Source organism: Oncorhynchus masou, chromosome 7 (genome assembly GCF_036934945.1).
Source record: "Oncorhynchus masou masou isolate Uvic2021 chromosome 7, UVic_Omas_1.1, whole genome shotgun sequence".
Taxonomy (NCBI): domain Eukaryota; kingdom Metazoa; phylum Chordata; class Actinopteri; order Salmoniformes; family Salmonidae; genus Oncorhynchus; species Oncorhynchus masou.
In genome coordinates, this window is record NC_088218.1 from 23,238,354 (window position 1) to 23,260,824 (window position 22,471).

The following is a 22,471-nucleotide window of genomic DNA, read 5'->3' on the forward strand; positions in this document are numbered from 1 at the left end:
GTTGAATCGTGTGATCTGTACATAAGGATATATGAGTGAGTGATGGTACAGAGTAGCATAGGCAAGATACAGTAGATGGTATCGAGTACAGTATATACATGTGAGATGAGTATGTAAACAAAGTGGCATAGTTAAAGTGGCTAGTGATACATGTATTACATAAGGATGCAGTCGATGATATAGAGTACAGTATATAGGTATGCATATGAGATGAATAATGTTACTTACCTTACATTATTCATCTCATATGCATACCTATATAGTGTGTTATACTGTAGCATTGTATTGATGTATTAATGTTGATTGTTTTCTGCCCAAGGACTACAGATGAAAATTAGCTATCTAGCTAAATCTGGTGCAATGGAATGTTGTACACGATCCCTTACAAATAAACATGATGATAATAATAATAATGCTTTGGTTTTAACAGTCACATTAGACGTCAAAGATAACTATTTCGTAAATATCTCTAGTGCTGCTGATAATCCTCTAGCTTTGACCTATTTCTCTTCCTAAAAGGCTACCCAGACGGAGGGTAAATTAATGACAATACAAAAATAAGAATTTTTAAAGCCAAAGCTTTTTACAGTGCAGCATGATAATCTTAGGTTAAAGTTCATCTCTAAAATCAATTCTGGATTGTCCTCAACATGAAATCATATTTTTCCCTGGCAGATTACTTCAAAAATCACCATCGGCCACCAGTTTCTGATCAAATAAGTCTAATAAATCCACAGCAAGGAGACAAGTGTGCGACAGACTTCCATGATCATTTGTATGGTTAGAGAAGCAAAAGTAGTTGTAGGGTACTAAAATATATAATGACATCATCATGTTCTGTCCCCATCTCCTCCAGCTGTTGGGAGCTCAGTACAGTGATGTGTTTAATTACACACTGTGGGATATCCCCTCTTTTCCCTCTATTCAACACAGGGTAGCTGTGTGGCCATGGTTGCATCCCAAATGCACCCTATTCACTATATAGGGCACAACTGTTGACCAGAGCCCTCCAGGGCCCTGGTCAAAAGTAGTGCACTGTATAGGGAAAAGGGTGCCATTTAGGACGCAAGCTTTATCGGGCCACGGTCTGGTGGGTTTTATAAGCAGAAAGAGTTGAAGCTTTGGGAGCAGAGCTGTAGCATAGCCTTGGACAGGCCAGCAGCAGGTTGGACACGCTTCTGTCAATTCCGGAGAGAGAGAGAGAGCGAGACAACGGCTCACTTGCCCAGGATTAACTGGGATAGACAGAGGATTATGCTCTTCTCTCCTTTCTTTCCGGCTCGCTACGTAGTAAAAGACCTGTTACCAGCAGATCCCCTGGGGATTCTCACTCTGCGGCAAAAATCGGTGAACTGTATTATACAGATGACAAATCCTCCTCTGGAGCTAAATATTAAGGGTTGAGGAAGCGGGTCAAAGGGACTGCAAGAAAGGAGACCACAGAGGTAAGTAGTGCGCACGCAGGAATGTGTGTTAAGTCTTTTATAGTTGGCACGAGCCCAGATACAGTAGACTCTCACTCTGACAGTTTTCAGGATTTTCATTGTTTTCCCATCAAGGGGATCCACTGTTTTTAATTCAAGTATTACTACATAGTAGAGTCAATTGACGCACCCATCCGTCAATCTATCCGCACCCATCCGTCAAGTAACATGATGAAAAATCCTCATACTTCGGTTTAAGATGTAACAGGACATCACCTGTATTGTTTTTTTGTTTCTGTTGAATGGGTGACATTGACTCACACAGGGACATGGTAGCACGTATAATGCGGAATTAGAAGAGACTGTGCTTAAGTGTGCCATTGACCTTTGAACCCTGAGTTTATTTCACACTCAGGGCATTTAAATTACCCCTAGGGCTTTTAACGTGTGACAGTGGAGGCTGTTTTTACCTGGGAAGTTATTAACACCCCGTTGACATCCATCATAGCAGAACTGATGACTATGTACTATACATGGAGTCTTTTTATTCAGGATAAATGATGTTATTGTTATCTAAAATGTGTACGAAGATTAGATGTTATCATTCAGATTTTAGATGAACTACGAAGCAAGATTATAAAAAAATAAATACAATTATTACATTTTTCTTTGTTTATTTCTCTCTTTCCAATGGCTGGGTTGGGGTGAATTTCCAGCAGTCAGTGCTGGGTGATCACCATGAGGCAGGCTGTGGAAGCCGAGAGGGTGATGTCGTCCCCTAGACCGAGTGACCATGGTCAGTAATAGGAAACAGCCTCTCTCTCAACCTCTAGCTGATGGCAATGCACTTCTCTCCTGTATGTTGTGAGAATCCTATGGTTGTTCATCTTTACGATATACGTTTTTGTTGCTGTTGTCCTCCAGGCCTAAGGCAGATCCTGTCTGACGTGGTAGAGGAGGTGAAACATTCCATCCATAAGGAAATCAACAGGGCAAAGCTCCTAAACAGCCTCCTCAACGCCCCAAGGCTTAAGTCTCTGCTCCAAGTTAGTTTGGGAGTCTAGTTTGTGATATACTCTCATCTGGGGTTTAGGAATGCTGTATTTCACTATATCTCTACGTTCTCTCAGTCTCTGCTCCAACCAGTGAGTGGAGGGTGTCTCTGACTTGTGTTTGTCCATACTCTTGTCTTGTTCTGGGTGTAGGTTTAACCTTTTCTCTGTCTCTGCACCACCCAGGTGTATGAGTGTCTGCGGCAACACCAGAGGGAGCCAGCTGCTCCCTTCCTACCGTACACAACACAGCTCATCCAACAGGTAGGACCTTTCCCTCTACTCCTTCCCTTTTTGGCTTGTCAGAAGTGTCAGTGGTGTCAGTCCTGTCCTGTGTCCACTCTGCTGCTGTCTGTGTTCCAACCCGTCTTTCTGCTTCTCTTCTAGATTCTGGCTGACCTGAGAACAGTTCGGAACACTTCTGCTGAGGCCAGGGAGCTTTGCAGTCTCCTCAGGGGACCACATTTCCAGGTGAGAGATCCTGAGGCAACAAGGGCTCCTATGATCCTAACCGTTGTATCTGTTGTTGCAGTAACTAAGGTCTTCTGGGTTGTGTGAGTTATTTATGTGTGTTGAGTCCGCCTGATTGAAGGAATGTACTAAATAGTTGTGCTCTGTCCTAGGCTCTGACATCAGCCCATGATACGGTGGCCCAGAAGGACTATGACCCTGTGCTGCCTCCTATCCCTGACAACCTCCCTGACGATGAGGAGGCCATGAGGATAGTCTGTCTGGTGAAGAACAAGCAGCAGCTGGTGAGTCGTGGATTGGATACAACTGAACGTTTTTATTGCACGGTTACAGAACTGTTGTATGTTATGCACACCGCATGCAAAGCATCGACTCCTGAGGACCTGACAGAAGCTGTAAGAAAGAGCAGATGATGCTTTCATAACATGTCCTTCGTTTGATTGTTAAATTGTGTGACAGATGACTTCAATCAGAGTAATAGTAGTAGAGATGGTTTTAATACTTCAACATTTCAGGATGGCTTATGATTAGTGTCACGATGGGTCAGTTTTGGACACCAAAATCTACAATTTCCAGTCACTCAATTTGAACACAAAATGTTTTCCTATAGTTATTAAGCTGTATATACTCGGAAGCTCCTACCCATCCACATCTGACATTGCGACCTCTTTTGGAACCCATTTGGAACAAATCTAAATCCAATCCTGGTGGCAGACAGTTTTAGCAGTACCCTGTGTACCCAGATCCCTATTTCAGGGCTATAGAGGTATCTGTGGTCTCAGACAGAGGTAATCTTGTCTAGCCCTGTCTCTCCCCCTGAAAGAGGAGCTCGGAAGAGGGGATCCGCAGTCGCTGGGATACCCTGAGGAAGATGACCTGCCCAAGGCTGATCCACGGTGGGGCCAGGGCTGTGGAGGGCCCCTGGCACGGTGTGGGGGCTCTGGGGGACGTAGTGCCCGGGGAGCGACCAGTCATGCCCAGCACAAGGAGAGTCAGCTACCCACCAGCTGAATTGCTATCTTCTGCGGGTCCACCACCCCTGGGCAAGCCCCGCGCTCTGCCACATTTTAAGCCAATGAGTAACTGCAGAACGTACCAGACTGATGCCCTCTGGAAAGAAGAAGGTCTTAATCGCTCTGCCCCCTCGGTCTGTAGCTCTGTCCTGATTGGTAAGAACTACAGTTGAAAAGACCCTGAAAACAATATGATGCAATACTGTATCTACTGCCATGAGTTGTACAGTGCTGTACACTGCAATACATATCAGTTCAGTACATTGTAATACAACACAATGGAACTTCTACTCTAATTCAGGCTAATAGATGACCTTTTTCCAACCTCTCTCTCCTCCCTGCTTCTGGAGATAATGTGATCGAGGAGCTAGACAGCGACGAAGACAGAGAGTCAGCCAACACCCTGTCCCCTCTCCCACACCACAATCCACCCCTCCAGCCCCGGACTCTCACCCCTCCCTGCATGGCTGCATACCATCTCTCCATGGGTGACTACCACCATTCCCCTGGAACTCCTCCGCAGTTCCGGAGCTACAGCGTCAGTCCCCGGGTGCGCACGGCTCCCCCCAGCCCCATGCAGCATCGGCGGGTAGATGAGATGCCTCTCAACTCCCCTGTGGAGCTGGCTAAGCAGAAGAGCCTGGATGAGTTGAGGTCCACGGTGCAGCAGGCTGCCAGCTCTATGGAGCGCAGCACCAATGATGTCCGGCTGCTGGGGCAGAAGATGGCCGCCGCCACAGAGCGCATGTCTGAGAGTGTCCAGGAGAATGCCCAGGCCCTGACGCTGCTGGCCCAGGTGGTGAGCAGACTGCAGACACTCATCGCTGCCAGCAGGGAGGTAGCAGATACACCGGAACCACACAGAGGAACCAGCAGCAGTAGCCTGCCAGTCAACATATCAGCCAGGGTACAAGAACACACAGCCAGCAACTTGAAGACTCAGACATCCCTTTCACACCAGTCCAGAGTATGCTCCCTGTACACCTCTTCCTCCTCCTCCAGCTCCTTCACTGGCTCTATGGATGGCATATCCACATCCCAGGGGAAGATCCCTCAGTCTCGGTCCCCAGCCTGTAATGGGTCACCCAAAGCAGGGTTGAAGACCAGGGTTCCGCCTATGTCTTCCAAAAAGCATGTTGGTGCTTCCCGCACATCTCAAAAGAAGCATGTGGAACCCCAGCCCCAGCAACCCCACCTCTACAACAGCCTCTCAACACCTCCACCACCTGCACCACCCGCCCCCAACCACAACAAGACTGGCTGCTGTTCCAGCTCCAGCCAGGGAAAGAAGAAGAAGAAGAAGAGGAAGTGAACCAGCCAGGAGGACAGTGGTCTTCTGGTATCTTCAGGAGATCTTATATTCCTCTGCTTCAGGGAATGGTCCTCTCCTCAAGATTCCCTCAGATCTCGGCTTCAAAAGGCATTTAACCTTTTTTCTGTTATCTTCATCACCCTCATGTCGCCCACCATTCATCCCTCAATTGTTATGTGTTGGCTACGTTCATTGTTGCGTTTCCATCCTCAAGCCGTCCGCCTGTGTTTCATGCTACTCTGTTTCCCGAATGTCATCTGTTATTTTCACATTATTTCATTTTGTAATTGTAAATAAAGCATGTCCATTATTCCTTTATGACTCATGATGTTTTCATCTCATATCACATGACACCCTCCATAACCTGTAATTGGCCAAATGTGTCATTGTTGCTGTTCCACCCCAGCGATAATTCTCAGTTTGTTGTTTTGACTTTGTACTCCAGCACTTTGGATTTGAAATGATACAATGAGGTTGAAGTGCAGACTGTCAGTTTTATTTTGAGGGTATTTTCATCCATATTGGGTGAATCGTTTAGAAATTACAGCAGTTTTTGCATATTCACTTTTGTGTATTAAAGTAGTAAAAAGTTAAGTATTTGGTCCCAAATTCATAGCACGCAATGACTACATCAAGCTTGTTAGTCTAAACATTTGTTGGATGCATTTCCTGTTTGTAATGTTTGTGTTTCATATTATTTAGTGCCCAATAGAAGAATGGTAAATAATGTATTGTGTCATTTTGGAGTCACTATTATTGTAAATAAGAATATGTTTTTAAACACTTCTACATTAATGTGGATGCTACCATGATTAACGATAATCCTGAATGAATCATGAATAATAATGAGTGAGAAAGTTAGATGCACAACTATGGTATTTGTGCATCTGCAAATTTAAGCGGACAGTCTGCACTTTAACCTCATAATCATTGCATCATTTAAAAACCAAAGTGCTGGAGTACAGAGCCAAAGCAACTAAACATTTGCCAAAGTTCCAATACTTTTGGAGCTCACTCTATGTGTGAGAGCTACAGGAAAAGGTTTTAACCCTGGATTCATGTCCCCTCTCTGTCTCTCTCTTAGGGAGCCACGATAAAGCGTAATGGGATAACAGGGGAGATCTTTGTGGCACGGATGATCCATGGAGGACTGGTGGACCATATCCACCAGTGATGTACATCGTGTGTTTATCTGTCTTTTGACCCACAGGCCCGGTCTCAAGGCACTCTCGTGTTCAAAGTGGTTCCCATCACAGATAGACCAGTCAGCAACCAGGCGATAGTGAGTAATGGCATGTTTACCGACCTACCCTTCCCTGGTAACAGTATCAGACAAGTCATGTAAGCTGATAGAACCATAATGGCACCAAAACCAAAGTCTTTCTCTTGACAATAGGAGGTTACTATTACCAAGAAAACCTATGGCTCAGTTCCTGTCTTCAGTGTTGTAGTAAAGATATTTTCATTGCATTGTCCTTGTGTCTTGTTATCTGTTGTATTGTGTTTCCTGGTGTCCCAGCTATATGTGCTTGTCATGGCAGACTACAGTCCCCAGCAGGACCCGGCCATCCCCTGCGCCGAGGCAGGTATGGACTTCAGGAAGAGAGACCTGCTGGAGATCGTGGACCAGTCAGACACCCTCTGGTGGCAGGCCAAGAAACTACCCAGCACCTCAGCCTGCGCTGGACTTATCCCCTCCACCAACCTGCTCAGGGGGAAACAGAAAGAGTTCTGGTAGTCTCAGCCCTACCAGCCTGCATCAAACCCTGTGAGTAGAGTTCCCTACTCATCTTTACATCTGGCTTTTCAGCTCTTGTAGACCAAATTATAAGCAGCTGGTAACAATTATTACTATATATCCATAACAGTAATACACATACCAATGATCTTATTCCTCTTGCTTACCTGAATTGAGCACTGTGAATGAAGGTAAGAACCTTCTATGATCCTTTTTTATGGTGACAGTTCTCAATTTGAGGCAGTTATTGTTACACTACAATGACCAAAAGTACAGTATGTGTACCTGCTTGTCGAACATCTCATTCCAAAATCATGGACATTATATGTAGTTGGTCTCCCCTTTGCTGCTATAACATCCTCCACTCTTCTGGGAAGGCTTTCCACTAGATGTTGGAACATTACTGCGGGGACTTGCTTGCATTCAGCCACAAGAGCATTAGTGAGGTCGGGCACTGATGTTGGGCTCGCAGTCGGCGTTCCAATTCATCCCAAAGGTGTTCAATAAGGTTGAGGTCAGGTCTTTATGCAGGCCAGTCAAGTTCTTCCACACCGATCTTGAACAACCATTTCTGTATGGACCTGACTTTCTGCATGGGGGTATTGTCATGGTGAAACAGGAAAGGGCCTTCTCCAAACTGTTGTCACAAAGTTGGAAGCACAGAACCATCTAGAATGTCATTGTATGCTGTAGCGTTAAGATTTCCCTTCACTCGAACTAAGGGGCATAGCCCGAACCATGAAAAACAGCCCCAGACCAATATTCCTTCTCCACCAAACTTTACAGTTGACACTATGCATTGGAGCAGGTAGCGTTCTCCTGGCATCTGCCAAACCCAGATTTGTCCGTCAGAGTCCAATAGCGGCGAGCTTTACAGCTGACGCGTTGCATTGCGAATGGTGATCTTAGGCTTGTGTGCAGCTGCTCAGCCTTGGAAACTAATTTGCTGAAGCTCCCGACAAACAATTCTTCCAGAGGCAGTTTGGAACTTGGTAGTGTGTGTTGCAACAGAGGACAAGCGATTTTTATGAGCCACGCGCTTCAGCACTAGGGGATCCCGTTCTATGAGCTTGTGTGGTCTACCACTTTGCGGCTGAGCCGTTGTTGCTCCTAGACGTTTCCACTTCACAGTAACAGCACTTACAGTTGACTGGGACAGCTCTAGCAGGGCAGAAATTTGATGAACTGACTTGTTGGAAAGGTGGTATCCTATGAAGGTGCCACGTTTAAAGTAACGGAGCTCTTCAGTAAGGCCATTCTACTGCTAATGTTTGTCTATGGAGATTGCATGGCTGTGTGCTCCATGTTATACATCTGTCAGCATCAGGTGTGGCTGAAATAGACAAATCCACTAATTTGAAAGGGTGTCCACGTACTTTTGTATATCTAGTGCATTTCATTATTGACTTTGCACTGACCTGTCATACTTGGCTCTTTCAGATAAAGACCTGATGGCCATTGATGAAAAGTGTGTTGAAGCTGGTAAGATTTCCCTAATTTCCTCTACAATGAATCATATTGTTTCACTCATTTGTTTACTTCAAGATGACTATGGTGGATTTTTTGTATGTTTTTTTCTATTGTCTAAGAGATGAGGAAGATTTTGAATCTGGTAGGTAAAGTCTTTGTTGAAGTAAGTTCTTCATGTAGCCTGTGGTATACAAAATACAGTATCACTCAACTATAACACTGTTTACTTTATCTCAATCATTTCTGAATTACAATTTGGAATGTGAGAGGAGCTAAGAGAAGGTGAACATAACTTGCTCTAGTGAGCTCTCCTTTGATCTCAATTAGAATCAACTCCAACACCATGTCTAGTGACATACACATTCATCCCATTATCATGCTCTCCCCCTCCCTTTTCCACCCACTCCTAGAGGAGGGTGAGTTCAACACTAACATCGAGGGGATCTATCGAACTGGGTTCAGACGTAGCCTGCGTCTGTGCCGGCGCCAGTCCCTAAGCACAGGTTCCAGTCAGCAGTCCTGCTACACCCACTGCTTTGACTGCCATGAGTACATGCTAACGTGTAAATGGTTCTGTGGACAATAATGCAGTATGATTCATGTTGTCACTGTTTTTGTAAATGGGCAGTGTGCCTCTACTTGTATTGGCGCAGAATATGTGTGACGACATGACAGAGACCTCACAAGTGTGTTCTTCTCTCTCAGGTCCCTCTGGCATTGGAGTGAACGAACTTCGCAGGCGGTTACTCAAAATCAATCCAGTGACCTTTCAAGGGGCCGTGCCTCGTAAGTAAACCACCTAACCTCTGTGAACCTGCCAGTCTATTTGACTTTCTTCCATTGTTGACATGAATACAATCAATGTCTTATATGATGTCGTCCTATGATGTCTTGATGTGATGATATGACGTCTTGTCTTCCTATGATGTCATCTGAAATATTTGTCCTTCCTGCTCCAGACACAACACGAGCCGCTAAGAGCCATGAGGAGTCTGATAAAGAGTATCACTTCATCAACAGAGAACTGTTTGAGAACATGGTTTACAACAACAAGTAGGTACTCACTGAATAACAGCTTATCACTTTCCTCTCACAAACACATGAATGGGGACAAAGAGGATTAAGTAAGTTAATAACATTGATGTGGACCACCTGATATTAAGCCAGGGTTTTGTGTTGCATTTGTTTTAAACCATGTTTCTGGAAAATGGGGAGTACAAAGGTCATTTCTACAGCACAAGCTTTGTCGCTGTGAAGGATGTTTTGAACAGTGGAAGGATCTGTGTCATCGAAATCGAGCCTCATGTGAGTCCTGCTGGGGTTCTTCCCCAGTGGGGCTTCATCATTGACTTGGCCCTTTTGTGGAGTGAGCTCTGTGTTGACCTCAGTTGCATCTTGGCCAGGTCTTCATTGAAAATGAGAATTAGTTCTCAATTGACCCGTGTATGATGACTGTCCTGTTTTAGGCCATCCAGTCAGTGAGGACACATGAGCTCAAGGCCTACATCATTTATGTGAAGCCACCCACCGCAGAACAAATGAAGGAGACCAGAAAGGACACTCAAATCGCCACGAATGACTACGTCAACATCCCTTTCTAAGTAAGCACTCTTATGGTTTTATTATCATTTCTCCTTTTTTTTATTGACCAGGAAGTCACTCACGGTTTGAACCTCTTTTTTCCAAAGATACCTGGTAATAATATGCCATCCCTATGGTGATCAAATGGTTGAAATATTGACCATCATGTCATAGTTAAGATAGTGACCAAATGTCATGTTATTCTGTTCCCAACAGGAGGAAGACTTCCAGGAGATTGAGGAGACAGCCAGAAAGATGGAGTTTCACTACTGCTAGTTCTTCGAAAATGTGATGGTGAACGGCAGGCTGCAAAACTCCTGTGTTCAGCTACTGAGGGCTGTGAGGATGGCTCAGGACGAGACACAGTGGGTTCCTGCCAACTAGATATGACCCACAGAGGAGTTTTGATGAGAAATTAGGAGCGGAGAGGAGAGAACATAAAAGGATCACAAACAGGGCATCGTAAAAGAGGGAATGGAGAACAACATGGATGTGGAGTGGCTGTCACCTTTGGCTGCTACTTCTGAAGATGCCCTCTGCTCTTCAGTGGAATTTGTTTTAGATTGGATTTCTTGTTTTGTTTTGTTTAGTGTGAGTTTGAGAGACTCATACAGATACTGTCCTTGTGTCTGTTTGAATCTGTTGTTGACTAATTTGCCTATTCAAGACTATGATGGCGCTGGATTAAACCAAAAATCATGTGTCTGTTTTTCTCTGAAATTGTGTGCATAGTTGGAGATAATGTATTGATGTGCTACATAGGTATGCTATGAGAGGTTGTAGGTTAACTTCTCATCTTTTGTTTACAATCAGAGCAAATAATTGTCCATGCTGAATTTCTGTATTTTCTTAATTTTTTTATTTGATTTAATAAAATGAATGTTAATGCCAAAGAACGTATATTCAATTGCTCTAGATTGGTACGATGTTTCAGTAGGAAGGTGAGCAAGTTAGTGGACACAATGTTTTCATAGTACTGAAGGATACGGAATAATGGTAAAAATATGTGATGTAAAATTGTATAAATTGTATAAAAATACAATTTTATGTGTGAACGCGTGTTATTTAATAGGTGCTTGTGTGACTTTTTGTGTCAACATGTGTATAAGATGGGCTTTTATTTTGAAAACCGGAAGTTCCTTTTTGTTTTCTCAGCTAAAAATCACTGTAATGGCAAGGCAACGAGTGTAAACAAAGTGGTCAGGTAAACACCGTGGCTACCAACATGCGGACGTTACAAGCCCAAAACGTTTTAACAGCTAGGTAGCTAACTAGCTATCTCTTATCGGGGTTGTTTTAATAGGGTATCCCGCAGAAATGGACACAGGAGGATTCCAGGTATGTATTTTGCTAATCTTGTAAAGGTCGGAACACAAGGTTGCTCTAGCCTAAATGTACTCGCTAGCTAATTTAGCTGACCAGCTAGTTATAATTTTGCTCTGTCTTAGTTAGCTATTACTATTTATCCATAAATTCGTTATAACTAGTGATTTTTGTCCTATTCCAGTTGCCCAGTATGTGCAGTTTGATTTTTATAAAATATTTATTTAGGCACAAAGTATGCGACGGAGGGACCTCCCGCCTCTTCCACAGGTACCATTAGCCGCGCATGCGCCACTACACACACGACCATCCATATCATAAATCTTAAGAGTATTTCGACTTGTAACGAGCTAGTATGCAGCACATTGGTAGCCTATGAGCACAAGCCCAGTCAAAATACTGCTCTCAGACAGCCAGTTCCCAAAGGTCTCTGGTTTCTGCAACCTGCAGAGGGGTAAAACAACAACAAATCAGAGAGGGTGTAACAGGGACCTTGCTGCAGAACCGTACAGCATTAGGGGTTAAGGTCAACAACCCCATGAAGAGGTGTAGCTTATGTCACTTCAAAACTGTGGCCCAATATGAGAGGGAAATGAAATACGGCCTCAATAATCATCAACATTGTTCTTACACCAAATTATTGCATCAATAAAGGTGTTGTAGTTTACTCTAGGCTATTTTTGTTGAGGGTCTTCTTCACTTTCACCTCAAGGGGTCAAATCCCTCAAGTCTGAATAGTCTGATCTGATCTATGCCTGGATTGGTTGGTATTCCAGTACCTTGGCAGATGCATACTGCAGGTTTAGCCCAGGATTAGGCAGTGCCACCAAGGCTGTGGCACAGGAATATCCTCAGAGCCCTTTCTGATTCTTGGGTGGAATGGTGAGAAAACAAATCACGGTAAGTTCTCTCTCATACACAGTCCTGGGCCTAGTTTTGGGAAACCGGGCCCTGGTGCTGCTGGATCTTCTCTCTGTACGAGAAGGACTCTGTTTTCTGAGTCCAGGTTGTTGAGTTTTGGAGGATTTTATTGTTGAGGTTAGAGGTCCAACGATTAATCGGAATGGTCGATTCATTTTTCATCGGCGTTGAAAAATCATAATCGATCGACCTCTAGTTGAGATCAATTGGAGAAATGTACTGTTTGTGACTGGGAGTGTTATCTACATGCGCTTTGTACAACCACTTGCTTGGTTCCATTGTTCCTTGGTTCCCCTCTGATCCTATCTCTTGGCATGTATGGATTGAGGGCCTCCCAAGAGCGCAGCAGTCTAAGGCACTGCATTGCAGTGTTAGAGGCGTCACTACAGACCCTGGTTTGTTCTCAGGCTGTGTCATAACCGGCTGTGATTGGGAGTCCCATAGGGCAGTTCACAATTGGCCCAGCGTTGTCTGGGTTAGGGGAGTGTTCAGCTTGGGGGGTTGGCCGTCAATGTAAATAAGAATTTGTTCTTAAACTGACTCGCCTCGTTAAATAAAGGTTAAATAAGTGATTATAATGAAGTATATTAAGTAATCATTAAGGTGTGTTATGTAAGATGTTGGCCAAGCCCCATTCTCTTCTTCCTTGTCTTCTTTAGCGTGGACAGCATGCCCTGCCCCCCATGTCAAGGTGAGTCTCGCCTCCTTATGCTGTTGTGATACTGTTTCAACTCATTTATCCCAGCAGAACATCTCTCTCACGCTCTCTCTTTCCCTTTTATATGTATGGCATTTGAACAACTGCATGAAGTCAAGATACAGGTGGTGAGTTGCCTTCAGAATAATGTTGTAATAGATAATTTAACTATTGAATATTGGTTGGTGCTGCTGGCTTGGATATAGTTTTCTTTACCTGTTTTGTCTCCTATGTAGACGAGATGCCGGTCCCTAAAAGCAAGAGAAAGAAGTCGAAGAGTCAGGTGGATGGTGTTGAAAGCCCAGAGGGTGGGTGGAAAAGGAATATTTCCAAGGAATAGTTCTCGGGAGCTCCTTCTGTTGAACTGCTGGTGAACAGTGTTGTTCCAGATTTTGAAAGCACTTTGCCTTTAAGTTTCAGGCTATGGGTTAACTATAAAGCTTGTATTCCACTGTCAAATAATCATGTATATACAGTTAAAGTACTAGTAATGACTTGAACCACATGGTAAGTACACGTAAGTATATAATAAGAGAGTTGTGTTGTTTTGTATGTGCAGCAGACTCAGGAATGGAGATGGCCCAGGTGGGGGGTCTGAGCAGTCGCAGGTCATCTGAGGTCATCCAGGCCTTGACCCCCGATTCGCCGGAAGCTGCACCACAGAGAAGGAAGAAGAAGAAAAAGGCAGCGACCGTAGGTAAGCAACAAATCTGACTATAGCTACACAACACGTCTGGCTATAGGTAAACAGCTTGCCTAACTATGGGTAAACAGCATGCCTGACTATAGGTAAACAGCATGCCTGACTATAGGTAAACAGCATGCCTGACTATAGGTAAACAGCATGCCTAACTATGGGTAAACAGCATGCCTGACTATAGGTAAACAGCATGCCTGACTATAGGTAAACAGCATGCCTGACTATAGGTAAACAGCATGCCTGACTATAGGTAAACAGCATGCCTGACTATAGGTAAACAGCATGCCTGACTATAGGTAAACAGCATGCCTGACTATAGGTAAACAGCATGCCTGACTATAGGTAAACAGCATGCCTGACTATAGGTAAACAGCATGCCTGACTATAGGTAAACAGCATGCCTGACTATAGGTAAACAGCATGCCTGACTATAGGTAAACAGCATGCCTGACTATAGGTAAACAGCATGCCTGACTATAGGTAAACAGCATGCCTGACTATAGGTAAACAGCATGCCTGACTATAGGTAAACAGCATGCCTGAAACAGCATATAGGTAAACAGCATGCCTGACTATAGGTAAACAGCATGCCTGACTATAGGTAAACAGCATGCCTGACTATAGGTAAACAGCATGCCATGCCTGACTATAGGTAAACAGCATGCCTGACTATAGGTAAACAGCATGCCTGACTATAGGTAAACAGCATGCCTGACTATAGGTAAACAGCATGCCTGACTATAGGTAAACAGCATGCCTGACTATGGGTAAACAGCATGCCTGACTATAGGTAAACAGCATGCCTGACTATAGGTAAACAGCATGCCTGACTATGGGTAAACAGCATGCCTGACTATAGGTAAACAGCATGCCTGACTATAGGTAAACAGCATGCCTGACTATAGGTAAACAGCATGCCTGACTATAGGTAAACAGCATGCCTGACTATAGGTAAACAGCATGCCTGACTATAGGTAAACAGCATGCCTGACTATGGGTAAACAGCATGCCTGACTATAGGTAAACAGCATGCCTGACTATAGGTAAACAGCATGCCTGACTATAGGTAAACAGCATGCCTGACTATAGGTAAACAGCATGCCTGACTATAGGTAAACAGCATGCCTGACTATAGGTAAACAGCATGCCTGACTATAAACAGCATGTGAAACAGCATGCCTGACTATAGGTAAACAGCATGCCTGAAACTATAGGTAAACAGCATGCCTGACTATAGGTAAACAGCATGCCTGACTATAGGTAAACAGCATGCCTGACTATAGGTAAACAGCATGCCTGACTATAGGTAAACAGCATGCCTGACTATAGGTAAACAGCATGCCTGACTATAAACAGGCCTGAAAAACAGCATGCCTGACTATAGGTAAACAGCATGCCTGACTATAGGTAAACAGCATGCCTGACTATAGGTAAACAGCATGCATGCCTGACTATAGGTAAACAGCATGCCTGACTATAGGTAAACAGCATGCCTGACTATAGGTAAACAGCATGCCTGACTATAGGTAAACAGCATGCCTGACAGCATGCCTGACTATTGGTAAACAGCATGCCTGACTATAGGTAAACAGCATGCCTGACTATAGGTAAACAGCATGCCTGACTATAGGTAAACAGCATGCCTGACTATAGGTAAACAGCATGCCTGACTATAGGTAAACAGCATGCCTGACTATAGGTAAACAGCATGCCTGACTATAGGTAAACAGCATGCCTGACTATGGGTAAACAGCCTGACTGCCTGACTATGACTATAGTAAACAGCAAACAGCATGCCTGACTATGGGTAAACAGCATGCCTGACTATAGGTAAACAGCATGCCTGACTATAGGTAAACAGCTTGCCTAACTATGGGTAAACAGCATGCCTGACTATAGGTAAACAGCATGCCTGACTATAGGTAAACAGCATGCCTGACTATAGGTAAACAGCATGCCTGACTATAGGTAAACAGCATGCCTGACTATAGGTAAACAGCATGCCTGACTATAGGTAAACAGCATGCCTAACTATGGGTAAACAGCATGCCTGACTATAGGTAAACAGCATGCCTGACTATAGGTAAACAGCATGCCTGACTATAGGTAAACAGCATGCCTGACTATAGGTAAACAGCATGCCTGACTATAGGTAAACAGCATGCCTGACTATATAGGTAAACAGCATGCCTGACTATAGGTAAACAGCATGCCTAACTATGGGTAAACAGCATGCCTGACTATAGGTAAACAGCATGCCTGACTATAGGTAAACAGCATGCCTGACTATAGGTAAACAACATGCCTGAAACAGCATGCCTGACTATAGGTAAACAGCATGCCTGACTATAGGTAAACAGCATGCCTGACTATAGGTAAACAGCATGCCTGACTATAGGTAAACAGCATGCCTGACTATAGGTAAACAGCATGCCTGACTATAGGTAAACAGCAGACTTGATTATAGGTAAACAACAGGCTTGACTATACAGTTGAAGTCTGAAGTTTACATCCAACTTAGCCAAATACATTTAAACTCAGTTTTTCACAATTCCTGGCATTTAATCCTAGTAACAATTCCCTGTCATAGGTCAGTTAGGATCACCACTTTATTTTAGTGTGAAATGTCAGAATAATAGTAGAGAGAATTATTTATTTCAGCTTTTTTTCTTCCATCACATTTACGTACACTCAATTAGTATTTGGTAGCATTGCCTTTAAATGTTTAACTTGGGTCAAATGTTCCGGGTAGCCTTCCACAAGCTTTCCACAATAAGTCCTCCTGACAGAGCTGGTGTAACTGAGTCAGGTTTGTAGGCCTCCTTGCTCGCACACGCATTTTCAGTTCTGCCCACAAATCTTCTATGGGATTGAGGTCAGGGCTTTGTGATGGCCACTCCAATACCTTGACTTTGTTGTCCTTAAGCCATTTTGCCACAACTATATAAGTAGGCTTGGGGTCATTGTTCATTTGGAAGCTTGCCACCAAGCTTTAACTTCCTGACTGATGTCTTGAGATGTTGCTTCAATATAACCACATAATTTTCCTCCTCATGATGTCATCTATTTTGTGGAGTGCACCAGTCACTCCTGCAGCAAAGCACACCCACAACATGATGCTGCCACCCCCATGCTTCACAGTTGGGGTTGTGTTCTTCGGCTTGCAAGCATCCCCCTTTTTCCTCCAAACATAACGATGGTCATTATGGCCAAACAGATCTATTTTGTTTCATCAGACCAGAGGACATTTCTCCAAAAAGTACAATCTTTGTCCCCATGTGCAGTTGCAAACTATAGTCTGGCTTTTTTATGGCGATTTTGGAGCAGTGGCTTCTTCCTTGCTGAGTGGCCTTTTAGGTTATGTCGGTATAGGACTCGTTTTACTGTGGATATAGATAATTTTGTACCTGTTTCCGCCAGCATTTTCACAAGCTCCTTTGCTGTAGTTCTGGGATTGATTTGCACATTTCGCACCAAAGTATGTTCATCTCTAGGAGACAGAACGCGTCTCCTTCCTGAGCGGTACGACGGCTGCGTGGTCCCATGGTGTTTATACTTGCGTACTATTGTTTGTACAGATGAACGTGGTACCTTCAGGTGTTTGGAAATTGCTCCCAAGGATGAACTACACTTGTGGAGGTCTACAGTTTTATTCTCTGAGGTCTTGGCTGATTTCTTTAGATTTTCCCATGATGTCAAGCAAAGAGGCACTGAGTTTGAAGGTAGGCCTTGAAATACATGCACAGGTACGTCTCCAATGGACTCAAATGATGTCAATTAGCCCATCAGAAGCTTCGAAAGCCATGACATTTTCTGAAATTTTCCAAGCTGTTTACAGGCACAGTCAATTTAGTGTATGTAAACTTCTGACCCACTGGAATTGTGATACAGTGAATTATAAGTGAAATAATCTGTCTGTAAACAATTGTTGGCAAAATTACTTGTCATGCACAAAGTACTATAGGTACAACACGCTTGACTATAGGTAACAACATGCCTCAGGGGAACCATATACCTTCTCTTCCTACTTTTAACTCAAACATTATCTTGATTGTGTATTATTTATTCTATCACTTCTGCATGGTTAAGATTATATTACACTTATATTCAATAGATTCCGTTCTGTTTTACCAAAACCATTTATAGGCTATATGTCATAGTTGTACTTACTGTATTTGTGAAATGTATTAACTTACATGTGGAGCGTTGTTCGTTCGCTTGTTTGTGTCTCAGACATGGAGGATGACCAGGCTGACCTGGTGAACGGGGATGGACTGGTCCAGAACAGCGCAGAGGCAGGGGAAGAAGTGACCAAAAAACCCAAGAGGAAGAAGTAAGAGACACTGTAATATGGCCTATCTATTCTACGGTATCTTAGTCACTTAATGTTTACATATCTGGCATTACTCATCTCTATATACTGTTTTCTATACTATTCTACGGTATCTCATTCACTTAATGTTTTCATATCTTGTATTACTAATTTCATATGTATATACTGTTTTCTATATTATTCTACGGTATCTGAGTCCGTTCCACTCTGACATTGCTCGTCCATATGATGTATATAGTCTTAATTCATTCCAACTTAGATTTGTGTCTATTGGGTTTATGTTGTGTAATTTGTTAGATATTACTGCACTGTCGGAGCTAGAAGCACAAGCATTTCGCTACACCCACAATAACATCTACTAATCACATGTATGTGACAAATCAAATTGCATTGATTTATGGTGTAGAGTAAAATGTGTGTGGTATGTTTTCACTTATATGGTTCTATTATGATGTGCTTTATTAATGAGCTCAGTTTCCCTCTCTTTTGTTCTTTCTTTCTTTTTTCGTGATAATTCCCTAGGAAGTCGAAAGTGTCAGAGACACAGTACGTCAACGAGCTTCATGTAGAGGACGATGACATCATCACAGACACTCAGCCACCCGTCCCCCGGCATTCCCTGTTCTCTGCTCCCCTGGGACAGAGCCAGCCTGTGGGGAAGGTGTTTGTAGAGAGGAGCAGTGAGTGTCCCCCTTCCTTCTGTTATTTTATGTTAGCTGTACATGGTAGAGTTTAAGAGTATAGGTTGGTTTCCAGGACACAGAATAATTAACCTAGTCCTGTACTATAAAGCAATTTCAATGGAAAACCTCCATTGGAAGCTTTACTTGGTCGAGGACTTGTCTTGTTTCTGTGTCTGGAAAAATTGGCCTTATATGAATTATTTGGACATCCTTGTGTGTCCTGTCTTCTATGTTGGGTAATGATGTGTTGTTTTACTTTCAGAGAGGTTTCAAGCGGCCGATCGGTCAGACAGACCGAAGTCCAGTGATCAGGTGGACAACTTCGTGGACATCCAGCAGATGTGGACCACCAAGGATGTGTCTGTTAGGGTACATGGTGGCTTCAGGTGTGTGCGTACAGGTGTCTGTTTGAAAGACTGTGTGTGTGTGTGCTCCCTCTATCTCACGTCTCTCTATCTCTCATGTACAGGGGGGTTGGGCTGTTCTGCCACGGCTTCCTAGCAGGCTATGCAGTGTGGAACATCATAGTGATCTATGCCCTGGCAGGAAAACATCTCACTACTCTGCCTAACCTACTGCAGCAGTACCACAGCCTGGCCTACCCTGCACAGTCTCTCTTCTACCTGCTACTGGCTATAAGCACCGTGTCAGCCTTTGACAGGTAAGGAGGGGAGAGAGAGTGGGAATCTGTGTGTGGCACACTGGGGTCAGGCCCAAAATAAATGTGGCCATTGTTGTGAAAATATGGGAAGCCTGTGGCTAGAGCTAGGAGGTGTTTGTGTGTGTATGTATACAATGCACTGCCGTTCTATTCCATCAATGGACCCATCTACACACATCTACTTTCTCTAGCTACAGGCTTGCACATTTTACAACAAACCCCAGTGTGCCCCGTCCCTCCCCAGTGTGTGTGTGTGTGTGTGTGGAGAGAGACTCATTCTCTTTCCATTTCAGGGTGAATCTGGCCAAAGGCGCCATGGCTATGAGAGAGTTTGTCACCCTGGACCCAGTTGCTCTAGCCTCTTTTTGTGAGTGAAAACATCTTTACAGTATGTTACTCAATTCATTAATTCAGGACAGACGGAGCCAACCTGTATATGATGCAGCCTATGATGCAGCCCAGCAAGCACTTTGACTCTCTGGCCTTGAGGTAACTTTCCCTCTCCTCCTGCAGTGTACTTCTCATCTCTGGTCCTCTCACTCAGCCAGCAGATGACCAGTGACCGCATCAACCTGTACCCCAGTGCTAACGAGACCTTATGGTGTGCTAACTTACTGTTCTTATTGTCTTGATATTAACATGTAGTTCTAAGTTAGTTCTTGTATATTGATTTTCTTACTCAGCAATATCACTTTTCAATATCACAGCCAAACAAACAAACAAAGCATTGGGACTTTTACAACCCCTCTCCTCCCCAGGCCTCCTGGGTCAGAGCACCAGATCCTGAACCCGTGGATCATAGTGAACCTAGTGGTGGCTGTGCTGGTAGGAATGGCCTGGATCTTCATCTCCACTAGGCCTGAGATGGACTACACCGAAGGTGAGGCTGAAGTAGTTTTTTAAATTTAGTTTTCGTAGATTTAATTGAACAAACAGCAACTTAACATTTCCACAAACATAGTTCCACATGACATTGACCAAGACTTACTGCACAACAGTCACAATAAACAGAGACGAAAGAAAAGGTCTACTGAAAACACCACCTACTCAGGCGTAGATAAATTGCGACAGACATTGTTGACGTGCTCGGTCCTATATGTTACCGCGGTCTCAATACGTATCTATATAAATTGTTTAATATGTTTTGGATACACCATACTGAAATTGTATACACCATAGAAATATAATTACTAGAAGGGACAGAGCACCTCAGACAGACCACAGCAATTTGACTGGATTGTACACACACTCAGCAACCTTCCCGAATGACGCACATGTTAAAGTCCCTTCAGAGATGTGTTTTCATTTTTCATGTGTATAAAAGCTTTGTATGTCAGTTGCCTTTAGAAGTGACATGGGCTGCCAATCTCTCTCTCCACTTACCTCCAAACCAGGATTCCTAATGGCTATGGAGATCGAGTCCTTGAGACCAGAGGAGAAATCAGAAATGTCTACTTGAGGAATAGTATTTCCATTTTTTTCTTGCACATCTTTTTTTTGTGCTGTATTTTATCAGCCAACACAAAATGTACACCTTGTTTGTGGTAATAAGCAGTTTATTTTTGTATGACCCAAATGTGTGCGTGTTTTGTCAAATGTATTGATTACCATTGGAAATAATAAAAATGTTATCCCACTGAGAGGCTTCTATATGTCATTTTGGGGACTTTAAACCAAACATACCATTTGCAGTGTATTGACCTGAAACAGCATGTGTCTTGTTATATAACACACCATTAAATACAGTGCCTTCAGAAAGTATTCATGAGTAAAAAATGTAACAGCCACTCAGGAACATTCACGGTCTTCTTGGTAAGCAACTCCAGTGTAGATTTGGCCTTGTGTTTTAGGTTATTGTCCTGCTGAAAGGTGAATTAATCTCCCAGTGTGGAAGAAAACAGTTTTTCTCTAGAATTTTGCCTGTGCCCATTCCGTTTATTTTTTACCTGGAAAACTCCCCAGTCTTTAATGATTACATGCATACCCATAACATGATGCAGCCACCACTATGCTTGACAATATGGAGAATGGTACTCAGTAATATGTTATTGGATTTGCCCCAAACATAACACTATGTATTCAGGACAAAAAGTTAATTGCTTTGCCACATTTTTTGCAGTATTACTTTAGTGCCTTGTTGCAAACAGGATGCATGTTTTGAAATATGTGTATTCTGTACAGGTTTCCTTCTTTTCAATGTCAATTAGGTTAGTGTTGTGGAGTGACTACAATGTTGTTGATCCATTCTCAGTTTTCTGTCACAGCCGTTAAACTCTTAACTGTTTTAAACTCACTATTGGCCTCATGGTGAAATCCCTGAGAGGTTTTCTTCCTCTCTGGCAACTGAGTTAGAAAGGTCGCATGTATCTTTGTAGAGACTGGGTGTATTGATACACCATCCAAAGTATAATTAATAACTTCACCATGTGCAAAGGGATATTCAATATCTGCTTTTTATTTATACCTATCATCTACCTATAGGTGTCCTTTGCGAGGCATTGGAAAACCTCCCTGGTCATTGTGGTTGAATCTGTTTTTGAAATTCACTGCTGACTGAGGGACCTTACAATTATCTGTATGTGTGGGATACAGAGACAAGGTAGCCATTCAAAAATCATGTTAAAAACTTATTGCATACTGAGTCCATGCAACTTATGTGACTTAAGCACATTTTTACTCCTGAACTTATTTAGGCCATAACAAAGGGGTTGAACACTTATTGACTCAAGACATTTCAGCTTTTCATTTTTTTATTAATTAGTAAACATTTAAAAAAACATAATTCCACTTTGACATTATAGGCTATTGTGTGTAGCCCAGGGACACAAAACCATCTACATTTAATCAATTTAAATTCATGCTGTAACACAATTTATTTGGGGAAAAAGTCAAGGGGAGTGAATTCATTCGGAAGGCTCTGTATAAAACACCATTAAACCAGATCATTACCACACCACTAAATCGAATCCTATAAAATGTGTTGCACTGGAACTAGGGCTGGAACAATAGTCGTGTAACCGACAATGATGGACAATAACTGATATTTGAAAAAAATTGTCATAATCGTCTTAACATTCATTGTAGGATGGGGG

General features: G+C 43.2%; 2 protein-coding genes and 1 pseudogene across 4 annotated transcripts; all 3 read left to right on the forward strand.

Moving 5' to 3' along the window:
- The first annotated feature begins 2,101 nt into the window (after nt 1-2,101).
- On the forward strand, nt 2,102-7,069 carry LOC135543534 (MAGUK p55 subfamily member 4-like; annotated as a pseudogene).
- A 1,542-nt stretch (nt 7,070-8,611) lies between these two features.
- LOC135543536 (MAGUK p55 subfamily member 4-like) lies at nt 8,612-11,064 on the forward strand. Its single transcript, XM_064970879.1, has 4 exons — nt 8,612-9,266; nt 9,440-9,533; nt 9,947-10,081; nt 10,278-11,064. The coding sequence occupies exons 1-3, from the start codon at nt 9,101-9,103 to the stop codon at nt 9,960-9,962; spliced, it is 276 nt and encodes a 91-aa protein (XP_064826951.1). The 5' UTR covers nt 8,612-9,100; the 3' UTR covers nt 9,963-10,081; nt 10,278-11,064.
- A 156-nt stretch (nt 11,065-11,220) lies between these two features.
- On the forward strand, nt 11,221-21,019 carry LOC135543533 (transmembrane protein 237A-like). 3 transcript variants are annotated; one of them, XM_064970876.1, is made up of 14 exons: nt 11,221-11,399; nt 11,613-11,654; nt 12,965-12,996; nt 13,117-13,130; nt 13,239-13,310; nt 13,562-13,699; nt 17,936-18,035; nt 18,558-18,715; nt 18,981-19,104; nt 19,188-19,379; nt 19,673-19,746; nt 19,893-19,980; nt 20,138-20,259; nt 20,774-21,019. In XM_064970876.1, exons 1-14 carry the CDS (start codon nt 11,379-11,381, stop codon nt 20,836-20,838), a joined length of 1,242 nt encoding a protein of 413 aa, XP_064826948.1. In that variant the 5' UTR covers nt 11,221-11,378; the 3' UTR covers nt 20,839-21,019. The 3 variants fall into 3 exon arrangements, with proteins under 3 accessions (XP_064826948.1, XP_064826949.1, XP_064826950.1); XM_064970877.1 differs by having other exon boundaries at nt 13,565-13,699; XM_064970878.1 differs by lacking the exon at nt 11,613-11,654.
- Nucleotides 21,020-22,471: the final 1,452 nt, after the last annotated feature.

What these genes read in the sequence shown, in the direction of transcription:
- LOC135543536 (XM_064970879.1), top strand. Translation starts at nt 9,101, where the DNA reads ATGGGCAGTGTGCCTCTACTTGTATTGGCGCAGAATATGTGTGACGAC. An exon ending in CTTTCAAGGGGCCGTGCCTC is followed by an intron (nt 9,267 to 9,439) that starts GTAAGTAAACCA and finishes TTCCTGCTCCAG; the next exon opens with ACACAACACGAGCCGCTAAG.
- LOC135543533 (XM_064970876.1), top strand. Translation starts at nt 11,379, where the DNA reads ATGGACACAGGAGGATTCCAG. An exon ending in TGGACACAGGAGGATTCCAG is followed by an intron (nt 11,400 to 11,612) that starts GTATGTATTTTG and finishes ATATTTATTTAG; the next exon opens with GCACAAAGTATGCGACGGAG. An exon ending in TGGTGTTGAAAGCCCAGAGG is followed by an intron (nt 13,311 to 13,561) that starts GTGGGTGGAAAA and finishes TTGTATGTGCAG; the next exon opens with CAGACTCAGGAATGGAGATG.